We start from the raw sequence: 18,079 nt of genomic DNA on the forward strand, positions 1-18,079 counted from the left end.
AGTCAGTGCTCTTAACCTCTGAGCCATCTCTCCAGCCCTGATCTTAACTTTAAAAAGCTTTTGCTGCTCTGGCTCCTGGTGTATTTTCGTTACATTTCTCTTCCCTAGATCTCAGGAGTTCTTCCATTAAGTCTCTATGCACAACAATGACCCTCACTCTCCACGCACCGCAAATTAAGAGCGTGATGCTGATGGCCAAGCTGAGAGGGGGCCAGCGTTGAAATACTCTTGGTTGTAGTTAAATAAAGGTCATAATGACGACATGTTGAGCACAAGAGTTCTTTATGGATTTTGGGTTCCCGACATGCTCTAATGACATGGCCAGCCCTCTGGGAGCCGCAGGTGCCTTAGCTCACGGATGCATCCTTACTGACTTCACGTGCACATCCAGCGGCCCTCGTGGATGTTTTAATGCCTCAACGGAAAACTCTGGAGCAGAAAGCAAGGCTGCCAGGTGTCACACGTGGCACACCTGACAGGAAAGCTATTTAGTTCAAAATAAAGGCACTGGGCTGGTTCAATGGAGCTGGTGAATGGCAATCAGCCCTGCATCCCGTTAAAAAGAAAAGCCAACAGCTCGAGACCAGGGGTTTGTAACACATTCTCGCTCCCTGTTAGCAGACGGCCAGAAAGACTGTGCTGCTCTCCCGGGAGGCTGTGCTGGTGAGCTGGCTGCTCTGAGGGACTGAGGAGCTGAGGGGCCCATCTGCCCCAGTGTGGTGATAGCAATGAAGGCATAGAAAGGAAGTGGGCGAGCAGGGAGCAGGAGGCAGAACGCACACAGGGGGATGGCTGCCTCACTTGCCTACTCCCAGCACAGCTGTGCCTGTATGAGGAGCCTCGCTGTAAGCAAAGCTATGGGGCAGCAAGGCACTCGGTGCTGCGACCCTGACACCTTTGAACACGGCCTCCAAAAGTTAGGGTCCCCTAATCTAGTTCAAGACGTCCTCCGAAGAGGGATAGGCAGGTGGAGACAGCTGTCACCACAAGAGGAGACAGAGGGGTCTCTCATAATTCCATTATCTCCAAAGAGAAGCCAGGGCAGGCTCTTCTCTAACCTAGCCACACCCCCTACCCCTACCCATATGCCCAACTCTACTTGGAAGCTGCTTACCTCATGTATGACGTTGGGGATAGAGACTTGGGCTTTGCCCACTGATACGAGGCCTGTGGCACCGACAGATACTGCTCACAAAAGGCACCCTTCCGAAGGTGCTGGAAGGCGAACTCCTCGGGTGGGAAGTCAGAAGTGGGTGGTGTGGTGCCCAGGTCTTCCCCAGCCGGCTCTACCTTGAGGGCCACAGAGGGCACGTGCTCCAGGGCTGTCTTTCGAGACTTGATAGGGACACCGTCACCCAGGTCCAGAGTGCTATCAGTGGTCAGGGCGTTGATGGCTGCCACAATAGCAGAGCTGGTGTACTGGGTGGTGTTACCAAGCCAGGTGTCTTCCGTCACGCTGACCCGAGGGGAGCCATGGGGGGATGGTGTGGGCGAGTGGTGGGGTGAGCAGGAGGGCTGCCTGCCGTTGAGACTGTATTTGCGCTTGTTGCAGGGGGATGTGGGCCGGGAGCCACGGGCACCGAGCCAGCTCTCCTCGGTGACGCTTGCACGAGGAGAGGTGGATGGGGAGTGCCTTGGCGATCCCAGCAAGTGGCAGGCACCCAGGCTTCGGGGAAAGCCCTCCTCTGGGTCCGTGGTCTTGGGAGACACACAGGGTGACTGCCATGGAGAGGTCTGGGGGGATGCGTACGGGTATGAATAGTTGGACTCATAGGAGGACGCCTCAGAGTTACAGCTCCTGGAGGACAGGCTGCTGGCTGGGCTCAGGCAGGAGGGGTCTCTGTAGGCTTCCAGACTGGGCAGGTGCAGGGTTGCTGTAGATGGTGACCGCTTGCAGCTAGGAAGTACGTCTTCCACCTCCACATCGTGGAAAAATTGGTTGCTGCCGTGGTGAAGGCCCAGATAGGAGGTGATCTCGATTCGAGGACTCTCGAGAGTCGGGGCCCCATTGGGTCTCGTGTTGCCGGAGGACAGGAAGTATCCTGAAGGCCCACTGTCCACAGCGCCCCCATAACCAGAGGGGTGATTGGCCGAAGGAACAGCTGAGATGCCCGGGGTGGACGTCTGGAGGTCATGGCATGCCGCTGGCAAGGCGGAGTGTGCTGTGGGAAGGGGCAGAGTTGAGGTGACGCTAGGGGACGCATAACTGTAGTGTTCTGGAAGAAAGAAGAAGAGACAGACGTGAGGCCAGTGAGCAGGAGGCACATACTCACAAAGGCAGTGGACCCAAGACCTGATGCCAGCCCTGAGGACTCCAGGCCGTAGGCATAGCCTTTGGGAATGTCCTGAGGTCAGACTGCTGCAAGGCCTCCTGCTAGACTACAGACCTTACTCTATACTGGCACAGCAGCGTTCTTCAGACAGATGTCCCCTGCCTAATGTCACATGGCTGACTTACTGTCTACTCTCTATTCAAACTCCACATTCCCTAGCCGGTTGTGATTTCAAATCCTTACCCAATAGCTGAGTTGCACCTCTCTCCCTCCCCCTCCCCCTCCTCCTCATCGTCCTCCTCCTCCCCCCCTCCCTCTCTCTGGCATATATCACAAGTTAGCACAAATTTTTATCTATCCATCTCTGGCCAACAGAAGCCAGCTTCCATAGCGGCAAGAAACGTTCCTGCCCCATGGTTCACGGCTGTCTGCAGAGCCTCAAACACAGCCCAGCACAACACTTCTGCAGTTCTGGTATCTCAAAGGCTGAGCCAGGCAGGGGTATTTCAAATTCCACCTCGCGTGTTCATTTTGTCTCATGAGTAGACAGACTAGCACCTGAGAGGCAGGTGATGGATGGACAGCGGCAGAAGGAAGGATGGACAGCAGCTAGACAGACTGCAGAGGGAAGGAGGAAGAACGGTGGTATGTCGGTGGAGGGAGGCGCTTCAGACGTAGGGATCCAGGTGTTTAAATAGGTTTTAAGAAGCAAATTACCAGGTTGGAGATTTAGCTCAGTGGTAGAGCGCTTGCCTAGCATGCGCAAGGCCCTGGGTTCGGTCCCCAGCTCCGAAAAAAAATAAAAAAAAAATTTTTTTAAAGAAGCAAATGACCACCAAGCAGGCCAAATGTTTGACTCCAAAGAAAACACGCAAAGGAAGGATGGCAATGTGGATTCCAATGCAGCTCTCGTGGCTACCTGAGGCTGGCTGGTCCCTGGAAATCTACCTTCCAGAACTTCTAAAACAAAACAGATGCTTCTAAGGCACGCCCTAGATCTCGCAATCATTGTGTGCTAATTATACTCTGATAAGCACATTTAAAAAGTCATTGTTATAATTAGTACTCAACAGGAAAGCCATGCTTCTGGATTTCTTATCGGGAGAGGCTCTCCACATCGCAGAGCCCATTCACATGTGTCTGCAGACAAGCAGTTCCAGGTCTCTGAATAATGGAAATGAGCCGGAGGAAGTCCTAGATCCGAGCCAGGCTTCAGTGACTGGCTGGGAGATGCTATGTTCAAGGACAACGCTGCTCTCTGCTGAGCCCTGGCTCAGAAACCAACAAGGGAAAACTCCAGAAATATCATGGTCTCCAGGCACCAGCCAAACCCTAAGATGGTTTGTAGAGGAGCAGGCCAGGCCTCAGCTAGGTTAGGAAGTTTCCACAATTGCTCACTCCCAGTCTTCTACCGAGCCTGTGCAGACAGCCCACAAACCCTCTGGGTACACAGCAGCCTCTTTATGAGGTGGACAAGAGTCCCACTCCAGTGTCCAGCGAGAGGACATGCTGTAGTTCTCCATCCCTGGGTCACAGAGACCCTCTGGCAAGGCCTGAGCCGAGACAAAGAGGAGAATGGGGACAGCTAGAGGCATCAGAAGCAACCCAAGGCAGGGACCTGCATCTGTGCCCAGTGGATTCATTAGCCAAGGCTGTGGTTGGAGGGTCCTTGTCATACGAATGAACCATGTCCCAGTCCGAACTCCAAATCTCAAGAGGCTGGAGCCTAACACTGAAATGACACTGTTCTAAACAAAAGCCACTTTCTAGAGAGAGTAACACTTCTGGAGAGACGGGATCAGTGGCTGGTGGCATCTGGAACTTACTAGAGGTTTTTGCTGAGTTCCTAAGCTCAGGTTGATTCTATGAGCACTGGACCTGACTGCAGAGCTGTCCACTGCCAGTAACCTCGCTTCACGTCCAGCTAAGTAACCCAGCCTCAGACAGCAGACACAGGCCACTCCACTACCCCAAAATGCAGCCCCAGGGAAGACTGATCGGTGGTACAGGCTGTCCGCAGTACATAATGAGAAAGAACACTAGTGCCAACGATCCCAGTTGGTAAAGATAGGAGACAGGTTCAAGTACAGAAGCTTAAAGACTGAAGGCTGGTTGGTGAGCCCAAAAGATGGTCTGGATCCTCTGTGAGGTCACCAATTGAAGAGTCTGGAACAGGTTACCAGGGACCCTATTCAAGAGCAGCAGTACCAGATACCTATGCCCAGAGCAGTCTGCTCTGCTGTTCTCACCAAAGGCTTTCTAAACATTCATTTCAGCAAAAGGAGGGAGGAGGAGGAAGAAGAAGAGGAAGAGGAGGAAGAGGAAGAGAGAGCGAGACATGGAGGAGAAAATAAGAGAGAAGAGAGTTCTCTGTGCATCCTACGTCTTTCTGTCCCATACAGATGACAGACACAAAGAAAGACATTGCTGGAGAGATCTCCCTGAGGTGGCCCAGCACTTCCCAATCTAGAACTTTCTACGGAAAAGTACAGTCAGTGTTCCATAGCCCAGAAGATGTGGCCAGCATCTGCTCATCTTTGGGTAAGAAGTCAATCAAAGGCAGGAAGTGTAGAGTGAGGACCCCAACATGTCACCATGCTATTGCTAATTACAGTATTGATAAAAGGGAGGAAGGACTGATCCCAGCATTCCTTTCTTTGATGCTGGTGTCTCACAGTCTTGGAAGAACGCCTGTGTCTTTGTTCCGCCTCACCACTGAACTTGGACTTCTGGCTTGGTACTGCCTGAGGTACTACACCCTCTGAAGCATGCCTCTGTCAGGAAGTAACTCTCTGTCTTGCTGCACTCACATCCAGCTAGGCCTCTTCTGGGCATCTCCCAAGGTCTTCAGAAATTCACACACCCACCACCACCCACAGATGGGCGTGTCCTTCATGACCCCACCCGCTCATCGCCTAAAGGGGCCCCTCAGGATTGCATCATCTGTGCACTGTTCTCCAGCCTTCTGGGCCTCAGTACCACCATGGTTCAGAAGGGTTCAATACCAAAGCCCAGGGCACAGTCTCAAGCAGATATTGGGCACACAGCACAGCAATTCAAACTTCTGCCAGAGGCACCACTTCTAAACGAAGGTGCTCCAGGAACACATCCGGAGAGTGGTGGCACCCGCACCATATGGGTGTCATGGGCTGCCCAGACAGCACCCAGGTAAGATGGCCTCAGAGGCCCCAGCCCTGAGCAGGCAGCTCATCTGCTGCTTTATGTTTCTAGAGCTCTGTGTGCTGTATGAAGCCTGCCAACACACAACACTGGGCTTCCAGGTTTGGAGTTGGCTTAGCAGTTAGAAACACTTGTCGCTCTTTCAGAAGACCTGGGCTCAGTTCTTAGCACTCCCATGATGGTTTACAACCATCTGTAACTCTAGTTTCAGGGGTTCCGATGCCCTTTTCTGACCTTTGCAGGCACGTATGTGGTATATATCTACACATGTAGGCAAAACACTCACACATTAAATGCATCTTTAAAAAAAAATCCGTTTTCATCTTAAGGGAACCCAACTCCAGAAGAAAAGGAAGTTCGAGGCTGAGGATCATGGGAGACATGGGCAGCATAGCAGCTGTGCACACACGGGGAAGGCTGAGCCCAGTGCCTGTCCAGATCTCCAGATGCTGAAGATCCAAACCAGTCCTACGTGGCCTTGAGCTGCCGGATTCCAAAGGAGGCACACCTGCAGTCGGGCAGGGCCCGGTTCCTGTGTTCTCTCTCCCAAGTGAAAGAATCCTATTTAATCCAGACCAGGGCTGGCCCCACAGCTGACCACCTTCTTTTGAAGGGAAGGGAAAATTGGAAGAGTTCTCTAGAAAGTCCGAGCAACAAGCCAAGTTTAAGTCCAGCCTTGACACCCCTGCTTCAGTGTTTAGGCGAAGGCTTCGGCGGCCTGGGGTACTGGAAGATTCCAGAAAAATGGCAGCAGGCAGACATACGGCAAATCTCTGCTTGTCTCCTCCGGTCTGTCTTAGCAACAGGGCGTGTGAGGCCCAGAGAATGAGGAAGGAGGAGGCTTCTCTCTCTCTTTCTCTCTCTCTGGGTCCAGCCAGATGCAGAAGAGGAAGTTGTGGAAAAGACACGTGGCCCCGGGGACGTTACAAGAGTGGCCTTTACTTTAACCAAAATGCTTGAATAAGATATGATTTAACAGGGCAAAGAAAAAAAAATCCATAAACCATTTATTAAAAAACAGAAATGGGGGTTAGGGATTTAGCTCAGCGGTAGAGCGCCTGCCTAGCAAGCGCAAGGCCCTGGGTTCGGTCCCCGGCTCCGAAAAAAAGAAAAAAAAAAAAAAAACAGAAATGGGGGTTGGGATACAGCTCGGTCAGGAAGCACTTGACTAGCCTTCAAAGAGTCTTGGGTTCAATGCCTAGCATCACATATGCACACATATTTACCCATAAGCCCAGCGCTCAGGAAGTGGAGGCAGGAGATGAAGAATTAGAAGCTATCCCACTACACGGTGAGTCTGAGACTAGCCTGGGGCAACACAAGACCCTTTCTCAAAAATAACACATTAAAAGCAAAACCAATTAGCTCACACTTGGATTCCCTTGGTCAAAGTCCAAAACAAAAGCTTAAATGCCTAAAACCAGTCTTCGAGAGCCGTCTGCCCTCTCCTCAGAGTCCTCTGGAGCAAGAGTGTCCACTTGACTCCATGGTGAGCTCTCTCTTGCTACAAAGCCTGGACCGGAGGGGGCAAGACTAGCCCTCCACATGCACCAACTTCCACCTCAAAGGGCTCACTCATTGGGTCACTCAGGAATGCCCAGCTTCCCAGGAAATTCCTTACCAATCCTGGGCCATTGGGGCTGATTATGTAACATCAGACGCTGAGGTGCCTGGCAGCTTGGCTTTTGCTGAATGGGTCAGTGAACGGAAGTGTAGGAGACCACGGTAGAAAAGCACAAGACCTCCCACAGGTCTGTTATGTCTCTGTCGGGTAACTAAAAGGAAGGTGCAGCCATCACCTTGAGGCATTCAGTCTTCCACAGTGGTGCAGCTAAGGTGCTGGCCAGCTCCCACCAGCTTCAGCACACTGGACAAGCTGGTCTTCCTGCAGCTATACCAGGGCATTGCACGTCACGACAGCACCTGGTGTCTGTCCTCTTAAGGCATGTGGAGAATGCCTGCTGCCCACCAGGTGATTTGTGGCTCCTGCTGGGAAATCCCTCTGTAGGTGCTCTAGTTCAGGGCACTTGGTATTTTAGCTAGGGTGAGGAAAATGTTGTGTGTCTGCCACACCACATGCTGTGTGGCACTGCCATCGTCACGGCCTTCGGAACCCCCACCCAAACTCATTGTTCGCAGAGCACAACGCATCACAGCCAACTTTCACCGTTTTAAGCCTTTCCTGGAGCTGCACTGTGGGACTCGAAGCTAGAAATAGAACCAGGAAAATCTTGCCAGCCAGGTCCTGGCCTCCAATGCTCGCCACCCTGGTCTTTCTACAAACCATAGAGCCTTCGGGGTTTGGGTGAGGGTGCAAGTCTCCACACTTAGGGATGAAATAAAAGAATACAAAAACAGTTCCGGGGTAGCATAGTTCTTGTGCTTACTCGGTGCATTGGACGGTGCTCCCTAATGGGAACAGCATGGAGACTGGGTCAGTCCTGACATGTGACAGACAGCAACAGGTTCTCAATACTGTCACTCAATGATGTGCCGAAGGGAGATTTACAGTGCAGAGATCTGGACTCGCTGGAGCAGCAGCAAATGTCACCCAGTGATCCTCAAGTAAGCCCGCTACAGCACGCCTAAGGGTCCTGTGTCCAGTCTGGGTCCGCGTCTTTCCTAGAAGACCTCCTGACGTTCCCCCAGGCACAAACTAAAGCCCTACTTTCCCTTGGGTTTCCAAGGTGCCTCTGCTTAGTTGAGGGCTTCTTTTGAAAACCTGATTCCAAGCTAACATATCCTGCTGGCATCAAGGTTTGTCCTTGATTAAAACATCTATAGAACTTGAGCTCAGTGGGGCAGAGACAGAAAAGCCCTTTTCCAAAACTGCCAAACCTTAGGATTCTTGGGGGGCTCCTGGGGCAAGGCCCACTCCTCCCATGGACTCCTGTGGTGGGAATGACCAACCAACACAGGCTCCCCCACATCCTGCTGAAAAGAAAACAGGTATGGCCCTTGGCAGAAAACACTAGAGAATAAAAACTCTTCCGAATCCCATGAGGCAAAAGCCCCCTTTCCACTGGTACACTGTTTAAGCCTGGAGCTGGTGGGCAGAGCTGTCTGGGCCCAGGCCTTGGCCAGTTTCCTCTTGAGTTACCACGGAGACAGAACTAAGCGGTCAGGCCAAAATAACTTACAAAACAGGAGCCCTGGGGCGGGAACAGGCACACCCGCCTCCCAGCTGACGAGCAAAGCAGCTATTTCCTGAGCCCCAGAGGGGAGACTTTGGCCCTGCCTTCTCCCCAAAAGACAGACCCTAGCCCACTGGTTGGCAGGGTGGAGACAGAAGGATGCCTGATCCTAGAAGAGAATATTACTCGGGTCTTGTTCTGCCCCAGACGGCTTACTTTAAAATATTCTCTTTCTGCTCCCCTCACAAATGGCTATTGTATTTCTACCACTGGCACCTGCTGTGTGCACTTTGGAAATAAAGCAGAAGACAGTCCTTTCCTCCTAGCAGCCTAGTAAGGACCAGCAAGACGGGGTAGGAACAACAAAGGCCCTGCCTAGGCCCACTGCAGCCCAGCCTGTCCTCTATGGGTGAATTGGGGGAGGGGCCGTGTCCCCTTCATAGAGCATTGAGGAGGTAGGCTGTGCAATGAGGTAGCCATGTCCTCTTTCATGACGTGGGTTTGTGTATTCAGTACCAGCCGCAGACTCAAATATAACTCTGTAATTGATCTCAGAATTGTTCAGTCCTTCGCGAATTTATGTTTGGACCCGGTTCCAGATAACATGGAGCCTGTTCTACTGTTAGTTAGTAACTTCATATGACTGTGCAGTTTAAATAATATAACTGGACAATTGATAAAATGTAACAATGGTATTGGTAATAAGAGACAAAAGCCAGAGTCAGTCAGTCTGTCTGTCTGCCTCTGTCTCAAAAATGACAAGTGTAACCTGTATTATACATGTCCCTCTCTAGCCCTTCTTTCAATACTATAAAAGGGAGAAAACCTTCTTCCCAAGCTGGCCCCCTTGCCCAGGGCTCTCTCCAGTGCCCTACAACCTGCAGGTGCTGGGCTTAGATGTAGCATCTTGGTTTCACTGAAGCAGTGACTCACAGCTCACAGAGACATCCACAGGCATGTCCCTGCAGCTTCTCTGCAGCTCTAGGGAGCACTCACCTGTGTGCAGCTCTAGGGAGTGCTAGGGAGCACTATGTTATGGCCACAGCTGGCCTGGGCATCAGTGAAACTCAAGGCTTCACCTTTCTACCTGATCAACTTCAAAGCAAAACCATCACAAGCATGTCTGAGGAGCATGGTTCCTCACATGTGTGAGGGGAGGAGGCCACCTAAACACATTTGCCACCCAAAGTTCAAGGAGACACCTATTTCCCAGGCCAAAAGAACAGCCTGGGGCTCGCCAGAGTCCCTACCCGTATCTCCTTCATGAATAACCACTCAAGCTGACTTCCTCTGTGCCTTCCGTGAATGGGCCTAGACGAATCTCAACTTTGCTGTTCTGTGTCCCACCAGTACAGCTCAGAAAGACTCAGTGAGAACTGCTGTGTCAGCTATGAGTTGGAGACTCTGGTGGGGCTGGGGACTCAGATCTACTGATGTTTTCCCCAGAACGAAGTGCAGCACCCTCCCCTCAAGGCTCTCAGTGCTGAGTCTATGGAGATGACTACCAAGTTTGCAACTTCCCAGATAACTCTCCTCTCCCCAAGCAGTCCACAGGCCACCATGAGGTATCAAATATCACCTTTAGATCTTTGTGTCTGTCCCTAGTGTTGGACCTGTAGTCAGTTGTCCATTCAGAGTAAACAAGGCCACACAGGAAAGCTGTGAGGCCCTACCCAAACAGCAGGTAGCTTGGAGAGTCCAGGAAGACTCTGTGGCCGTATCCCTAGACAGACAGGAGCTAAAAGCATCATAAGGGAACCAGAAGTACAGTGGTGAACACTCAACCAAATCCAACATGGACACCCTAAGGGGATGTCAAGAGTAAGCTCTTCTGTCTGGAGCATGAGAGTTCTGGAGAGAACTCAAAAAAATGCCCCACGCACTGACACAGCAGCTAAATCCATACCCTGACCCCACAAAGCAACAGGGCCAAGAGCTGTCAAGGGTCTCCACGTCTAGCCCCAGATCTCTTCCCAAAGGTTATCTCTCTTTCAGTCTTGCCTGCCTTGGCTACCATTGACCCCAGAGCCTGTAACCTGGGCCCTGAAGAAGGGAAAGCTTTCAGAAAGGGGTCTTATTGAGGACGTATGACAGTTGTTGGGTGGTGACAGCCAAGTTGGAGCACTGGCCTTCAAAAGAGGACAAGATGTTTAACTTTTTAAAAAGGGTGGTGAGTCATGGAATACGAGACAAGCTCGTTTCAGAGATATTCTTTGCTCTACAAGTGTCCTGTCTATTCTGTTGCCCTGCGGCTGGGAAGCAGACCCCAAGGAAAGCACAGAACGCCGACGGACGGGACTGTGTGCAACTTGGAACGGAAAGTCAAGTGGAGAAAAGAGCAAGACTGCCTGGAGGGGGATTGGTGCAAGGAATGGGCTGCCACTGTTCAGGAGAATCAAGTTTGGGGAAACAGCACAAAGATTGTTGACCTAGCTGGAAGCTTTACTTTTGACAGAGAAGAGAAAATGAAAGACAGCGAAAGCTCTCAGGTTCTGGTTGCTGAGGGGTGGACTGGAAACCCAAGTGGCAGAGCCTTCCTGCTGAGGGAGCGGCGGTGGCGGTCAGCACCGGGCCGGGCCTCCTGGCTCCAGGTCCCCCGGGCCAGGCGGTAGCAGCCGGGCTCTCAGAAAGGGCGGCTTCCGACCGCCCTCTGGCAGCACCGCTGACCATCTGTCCCCGGACTACGAGGTCCAAGTCCTGCGCCGGACACAGCCTCCCCTTAGGTGAGGGCCTCCTGGAAGGAGGGGGAGCCTTCTCCCGCGGCCCGGTGCTTGGATGCCAGGAAGTGCCGGGCGGGTGAGCGTGGCAGGCTCGCCCCACAGGTGGCCTCCCGCCTCCTTGCGGCCGGCGGCAACTTGGTCCGCGTCGCTCCTGGCTGCGCTAGGCAGCGGCCCGGGGTCCCGGCTGGTGCCAGGTTGGGGCGGGCACCGGCGACCTCAGCAAACTCGGGCCCTCGGCGGGGTGCAGTCGCCCGCCGCCCCCCGCCGGACCCACCTGCGGCCGCGGCGCCCCCGCCGCTCTGATCGAACTCGAAGAGGAAATCGAAGTCGAACTCCGGGTCCTGCTCCAGCCCCGTCATGTCGGGGTCGCGCGGCACTGGTGCGCCCGGCGCTCGCGCGCGTCCCCGGCGTGACGCGGCCCCCGCCTCCTGTCCCCTCCCCTGTCCCCTCCCCGGCCTCCCGCCCCGGTCCCGCCCCTGTCCCCCCGGGTGTTTCCGGGTTTACATAAACAAGCGGCTCGCGGCCGCCTGCTTCCTAGTTTTAAATAAACTCCGCGCGCGAGCCCGAGCGCAGCCTGGGCTCCACTCGCGCCCGCAGGACCGCGCGGTCCGGGGTCCACCCCCGGCCTTCGGCAACATGCTCGCTCTCCCGCAGGACCCCGCGCAGCTCCCCCGTGCCCCCGCCTCCCGTGGGACTTGGTCTCCCTTAGGATACCGCCGCCACGCAGGAACCCAGCCCCCTGCCAGCAGCCGGAGCGTCGCGCCCCAACCTAGGCGCAGTTGGCCGCTGCCAGGCAAGCGCAACAGCCTAGGCCGGGCCGCGCCGTCGCTCCGGACCCAGCGAAGGGCCGACGCGGGGGCTGGAGCTGCGTCCTGGACCCGCCGCCGCCTGTCGCAGCTGGTCCCCCGGTTCCTGTTCAGCGTGGTGCGCGGTCCACAGCCGAAGGAGGTGCCCTGGGTCTTGCTGTTCCCCTGCACCAGGAAAAAGACCAAAGCTACTGAATTAGTTCAAAAGTTCGAAAAGAAAGGAAAAGGAATATATATATATATATATATATATATATATATATATATTCTTTCCCCCCACAAAACATGGCCTTTCTTGCTCCATCTAAGGCTTCTTCCAAGTTGCTGCCCGAGCAGAATGACTAGAGGACACCCACCTTCAGGAAAGCATCCCAGAGCCCACCTCAGAGCTTTGCAACTTCAAGCAGTAAACTCTGGGGCTGTCAATTTCTAGCCCTGCTTTTACTAAAGAAATGATCTGAAAGTGACAGGAACATGAGAGTGGGGTTTCCTGGGGGCTGTCCTCTCCAGAGCACACAGTTGCTTCGGAACCATTCAAGTTTACCCATGGTGGCCATCTCTCTCTGTGGGCATCTAACTCAAAGTAAATCTTGTTTTCATGCACTAACGACCTCATTAATCTTTCAGCTCCTAAAACACCAGACACTCCTGTTTTAGTAGGGGTAATTTCAAAATTCCCAAAGACTGAGTGGGCGCTGGGTGTTACCCATTCAGACAGGGTACCAGGCACACAGCAACCAGAAGGAAGAGGCTGGGCCTGGAGAGCCCCGTCCATCTTTTCCTGTTTCTCCCAGCTTTTTGTTCTAACTTTCCTGGTGTCTTGGCACCACATAAACCAACATCTGGAATATCAGGAAAATGGTGGCCAGGGTAGGAGAGGCCAGTATCAGAACCCAGCCCTAGAAGGAGGCAGGAAGGAAAGGAGGAGGGAGATTAGTGTCTGCCACCAGATGCAAGTGTCCCCTGTGTCCTCCTGCCCTGCAGCCTTGGCTCTGGGGGGGTGGCTTTTTTCCGGAGGCTAACTTGAGCGTCACGTGGGCTACCACTTCTCCCAGGACCCTGTTTCAATGGCTGCTTTTCTCCCGTGATAAACTATAGTTCGGTCTGGCCTGATTTAGTTTCTAATAATAGTTCTCACTTTGAGATGCAAGTTGGAGGGTTGTTTTGTTTTAGTTTTCTTTTTTTTGCTGACCTTTGGGGAAATGGAAGTTCTGTTTTCTGTGGCAAAACCTCCATCTCTCTTTATCCACCTTTCCTACAGTTTACACACACAAACAGACCTTCTTGTCTACTTTTTGAGGAAAGCTTGTTTTTTTCTTTTTTCTAAAGTTACAAAGCACCTGGCTTCCCCTGGTCATATGCCCCCAGTTGTTGGAACAACAGGAAGGAAGTCACAGGGCCTTTCTCTTAGAGGCTGGCCTGGCTCCCTCCTTGTCTTCTCCCTAACACAGGAGTCAGTCAACACAACTACTTCTAAAATGCTAGCCTGTGCCTCGGCCAGCCCCCTTGCCAGCCCTCTCTACAGCGTGAAGCTTGGTCTGCCACTTCTTCGGCAGACTCTCCAGTCTTGATAGAAGTGTTTAGCTTGGACCACATCCTCCCAACTGTGCAAGATGCTAATGGGCCAGCCCCAGAGCTGGGTGTGATGAAGCAGGCCGCAGCATTTTCTAATCTGGATTAGGAAACAATGCCATGAAGCTAACTAACTGGAGAACAGGGCAAGCTTTGTTCAGCTCCCGCAGAGCCCCATGGGGCATTGTGTGAGGCAACTCTGACGCCTGCCGTGGCTACCTACAGGCTTGTGTTTCTTGGAGTTCTTCAGAGCAGAGCAGCACAAGGCCTTCGAATATGGCCAGGCCCATAAGCTTCCATCCAAATGCCCACCAAACTGGAAGAAGGCCTCAGAGAGCAGCTGGTGTCCCCATCAAGGCCTGCTCAAGAAGGACAGGGTGTTTCCCCCATGGCCCGCAGCAATGGCAGATACCGACCTGCAGCGTACAGTTCTTTTCCCTGCCTGGGTCTGGCTGTCTCAAGGCTGGGCCACAGTTTCTAGTTAGCTCAGTTACATCTACACACTCTCTACAAAACATGACCATTATTGTTTGGTCAAAGGGCATTAATGCCTCCAGTCCACTGCTTCGCCGGGGACAATGTCAAACGTCCTTTTCCAGGTAGGTTACACACAAGAAATGACCACTACCCTCCACTCAATAGCTTTTCCCTTTGTTAAAAAAAAAAAAGTTTTGTTTTGTTTTGTGACACTGGGTCTTACACTGTAGCCCAAGGCAGGCCTGGTTCTTATTTTGCTACCCAGGCTGGCTTCAAACTCATGCTCAGGTGCTGAGATCACACCTAGGGTTACAGGGGTGCACCATCAAGCCTAACTTAGAAGATTTTTTTTTCACTAATGGAACAGTAACCCCGCAAGTAAAGAATGTAAGCTTTAAAGGTCTGGAGGAAGAAGAAGAAGAAGAAGAAAAGTGACTGACAGATGTGTGTGGAAATAAATGTCAAGAAATTTGCAGCCCAGACCACAACAAAAACACTGTAGCCTTCCTTGTAGCAAGAGCTCATCCTGAGAACACTTAGTAATATTTAGACCTCTTTAAAAATTGAGGTTAGCAGCATGAGACAATATCTTCCCCCTTTAATTCAAAGTTCACACAATGCTTTCCTCCCAGGACACCTGGGCTCTGAGAATCTGGATCCGTTTGTGTTGAGCTGATGGCTCTTGGGTCTAATGATAAAAAAGGTGTCCAGGGCTGACTCTCTGGGAACTGCTTCCTCCGCCTGACCCACTCATCAGACGCTCACAGGAAGCTAAGGTTTCCTTCCAAGTGCTAAAGGATGGCCGCCCTTGTAAATCAGAGTGCCCCAGCCCCAGCAGGGGTCCAGCTGGCCTTCAGTAATTTTAGGTAACTTCTTTGGTGCCAAAAAGGAATTAGGAGACATGGTTCCCTGGGTCCATGCTACACAGGTCAAGTTATCCCCTGCTGAAAAGCCAGCCACCTTTTACAGGGTGTTTCAAAGACACCTGCAGGAGCCTAAATGTTTTAGAAGTTATTTTGCTAGCTCTTTTGAGAAGACTTGAAGGCCCCTGACAGAAGGTCTGGGCCATGCCATTCTTGTGGCCCTGCCAGGTTAAGGCAGATTCCAGCGCATATTCTTTACTTGGAAGAATATGCAACTTCAAACCCGGCAGTCCTTCTTCAAGCTTTCCCAAGGCATTTTCCAAGGCAGAACTCTTGTCTGAATGCAACATTTGGCCACAAGCTTGAGAAACATTTAGAAGCCTGGACCACTTGGGACCACTTGGCCAAACCCTTACTTTTAGTGAGAGGCATCTAAGACTCACTTGGGAGGATGCAGGACTCTTAATACTTCTGGTCATGGATTTGCTTGCCTTCCTGAGGTAGAGGCAGGGTCAACTTTCCTCTCCAAAGCCGCCTCACTTCATCCCAGGGTGGGTTTTTTGTTTGTTTGTTTGTTTGTTTGTTTGTTTGTTTGTTTTTGGTTCTGACGACCCCCGCCCCTACCGCACCCCATCCTCAAATCTCACCCGTGTGAATCTAGTTTCCCCAGCTGAGATCTCTGAGACCCCAGCCGAAGCTGTTTGAGTACTCCGCGCTAGAGAAGAGGAGACACCTATTGGCAAGAAAGCGCGCTAGAAATCTGGGCTGCGCCGGGGAAACACCAGGGGGACACCCTTCACAGTGTGTGCCACGCTGTCCGGCTGGACGCCCGCGCCCCTCCCTGGACGCGCAGACCAGCCCCGGCAGCCTGGCCGAGGAGGAGGACTCGAGATGGGTGTGGGGCGCGGGGAGCGGGCACGAAGGGCCAGGGCACTCCGGGACGAAGGGAGGGGCGCGGGGCTTACCTTCCTCGGCCGCCTTCATGGTGCCGCCGGCGAGCGGCGCGGGCCGCAAAGTTTCTCCGCTCCCGCAGACTGCGGCCGGAGGGCCGAGTGGAAACTTGGAAGGGACTGGAAAGCTGGTACTTGGCATCCACGCGGCGGTGGCGGCAGCGGCGAGCAGCAGGAGGAGGAGCGGGAGCTGGCGCCGGGAGCAGCTCCGGGCCGGCTCCCGAGTCCGACCTCTCCTTCGCCGACACGCGCCGGGCCGGGTTCAGCGCCGCGCGCCGCGGGGAGGTGACATGCGGGGTGTGTGCGCGCGTGGCAGGCCTGCTTGCGGCCCGGGACTCGCCCCAGGGGAGGAGGTGTGTGCGGCGCCGGGGAGCTCGTGCCCCGCCGCTCGGATCCGCGAGGCGACTCTGTCGCCCAGTTCGGAGCCTCTCGGTCTCACTCTGACGCAGGGCCGGGCTCTGCCTTCTGCCTTTTTAAAGCTGGAAAACACCTCCCCCGGCTCCCGCCCGCCCGGCCGCTCCCGCGCCCCCTCCCTGCAGTGACATCACGCCCCTGCCCGCCCGAGCCGGCGCGGGGCCCGGGGGACAAGTCGCGGAGCGCCGCCCTCTGTGTGCAGCGGCTGCCGATCGCTGGGCAAGCGGGGCGCCCTGGTTTGGACAGGGGTACCCTGGGGTGGACCAGCCGGGCGCAAAGGGAGAGAAGGGACGCAGCGGGGGGTAACGAGGACTTAAGGGACCGGAGGGAGCTCCCAGAGGTGCGGAGAGGCACCTGGAGGACGGCAAAGGTGTACAAGAGGGAGGATGGGGAGCGAAGGGACACTAGGAGGGAGAGGGCTCATGGGGAAGAGTTGGGGGACTTAGAAACAGGCGGGGACGAGTGGGAAGGAAAGGGCTTGTCAGGGAGCGATCAGTGAACGCGCCAAGCCAGGATGGTGGCGGCTTCAGGAGGGTGCCCTAAGAAGGCTACTCTCCCTTTTAATGAGGGGCTGGGGGTACGAGAGGCGGGGGAAGGGTGCCGAGACCCCTTGCATGCTGAAGTCATTATGTAAAATCGCAGGCTTCCCCTGCTGTGGAAATTTGGAAAAGCGCTTCCACTGGCAGGCAGGAGTAAGGAAATTCCCATCCCGCTAAATTACTAACAGATTGCATGGGCGTCCCGGGACAGCCAGATATTGTCATTTTTACTCTGTAAATATCTGAGCGAACTGGATTGCTTGCTGTACGAGAAGGGGAGGGACAGCGCGCCTAAGAGCGCGCCCACCTGCGCAGCTCCTCCTCTGGGTCTTTGCCCCGGTGTGGGCAGACTCATGCAGGGACCACAGGGTGCTTTGTAGGCGCGACCACGAGGTTTCTGGCACCGGAGGCTAGAGCAGGGGAACTTCTGAGGATTCTGTCCCGCCTCGCTTCACACTTTTTCTCTTTCAAATCTCCCCGCATCTCCTAGGGCGCAACTCTGCTGCCAAACCCGACCATATTTTCTTGTTGGCTTTGGATGGAACGGATTGGAGGGTTGGGCAGTTAGAGCGTCTGGTGTATAGAAATCATAAATCTATTGGCCTACACCTCATATGCTTTAAAATAAACCCCAAAGCAAAAAAAAAAAAGCGTGTCTGCTGTGGGGCGGCGAGACTGTGGGGCGCGCGGGGCGTGTACTGAGCCAGTGGGTGCTCCAAAGTACTTCACACCTCAAGACTTAGGGAAATCTGATCTAACCAGCAAGAACCAGCAAGTGGGACTGGCCTACTGGGCTCGCCGTTAAATAATAGGAAAACTTGGCTAAAACCCATCCACTCCACCGGCAGCATCCAGCGGCTCTTTCCAGTGGCCTCAGCGCCACAGAACTAAAAGCCACCTTTTTTTCTTCTACCGCGGCAGAGAAGCGCGGCCGTGGGGGCTGCATAGCCACAGGTAGTGCCCAGCATGTCTCAAACCCTGCTGGCCCGCTGCTACTCACGTAGAGAGCTGGGCGAGGCGCGCACCTCTCTACCTCTGGCGTTGAGAGGAGAGAGCCACTACTATAGGTGGTCGAGAGGATAGCGAGGCTGGGGGTGTGGGGCATGATCTATTAAACTGAAGGCTCAAAGAAGATGTTGGGATGTTCAAAC

At 53.7% G+C, this 18,079-nt stretch overlaps 1 protein-coding gene across 8 annotated transcripts in view; it reads right to left on the reverse strand.

Moving 5' to 3' along the window:
• Positions 1-16,429, reverse strand: part of Nfatc1 (nuclear factor of activated T-cells 1) — a 109,612-nt gene extending 93,183 nt beyond the window's left edge. For 4 of the 8 annotated variants that reach the window (XR_010059533.1, XM_063277046.1, XM_063277045.1 and 1 more), the window contains exons 1-2: positions 11,582-11,741; positions 1,115-2,216 (exon numbers count right to left, since the gene is read on the reverse strand). Coding sequence is in view for 5 of the 8 variants with exons in the window: in XM_063277046.1 (XP_063133116.1) it covers positions 1,115-2,216; positions 11,582-11,666 (1,187 nt within the window). In the remaining 3 variants the exon portion in view is untranslated. Of the gene's footprint in view, positions 1-1,114; positions 2,217-11,581; positions 11,742-15,990 lie in introns of those variants that run through there. The other 4 variants (XR_010059534.1, XR_010059532.1, NM_001244933.2 and 1 more) reach the window with 2 other exon arrangements.
• Positions 16,430-18,079: the final 1,650 nt, after the last annotated feature.

The sequence above is a fragment of the Rattus norvegicus genome, chromosome 18 (assembly GCF_036323735.1).
Source record: "Rattus norvegicus strain BN/NHsdMcwi chromosome 18, GRCr8, whole genome shotgun sequence".
NCBI classification, from domain to species: domain Eukaryota; kingdom Metazoa; phylum Chordata; class Mammalia; order Rodentia; family Muridae; genus Rattus; species Rattus norvegicus.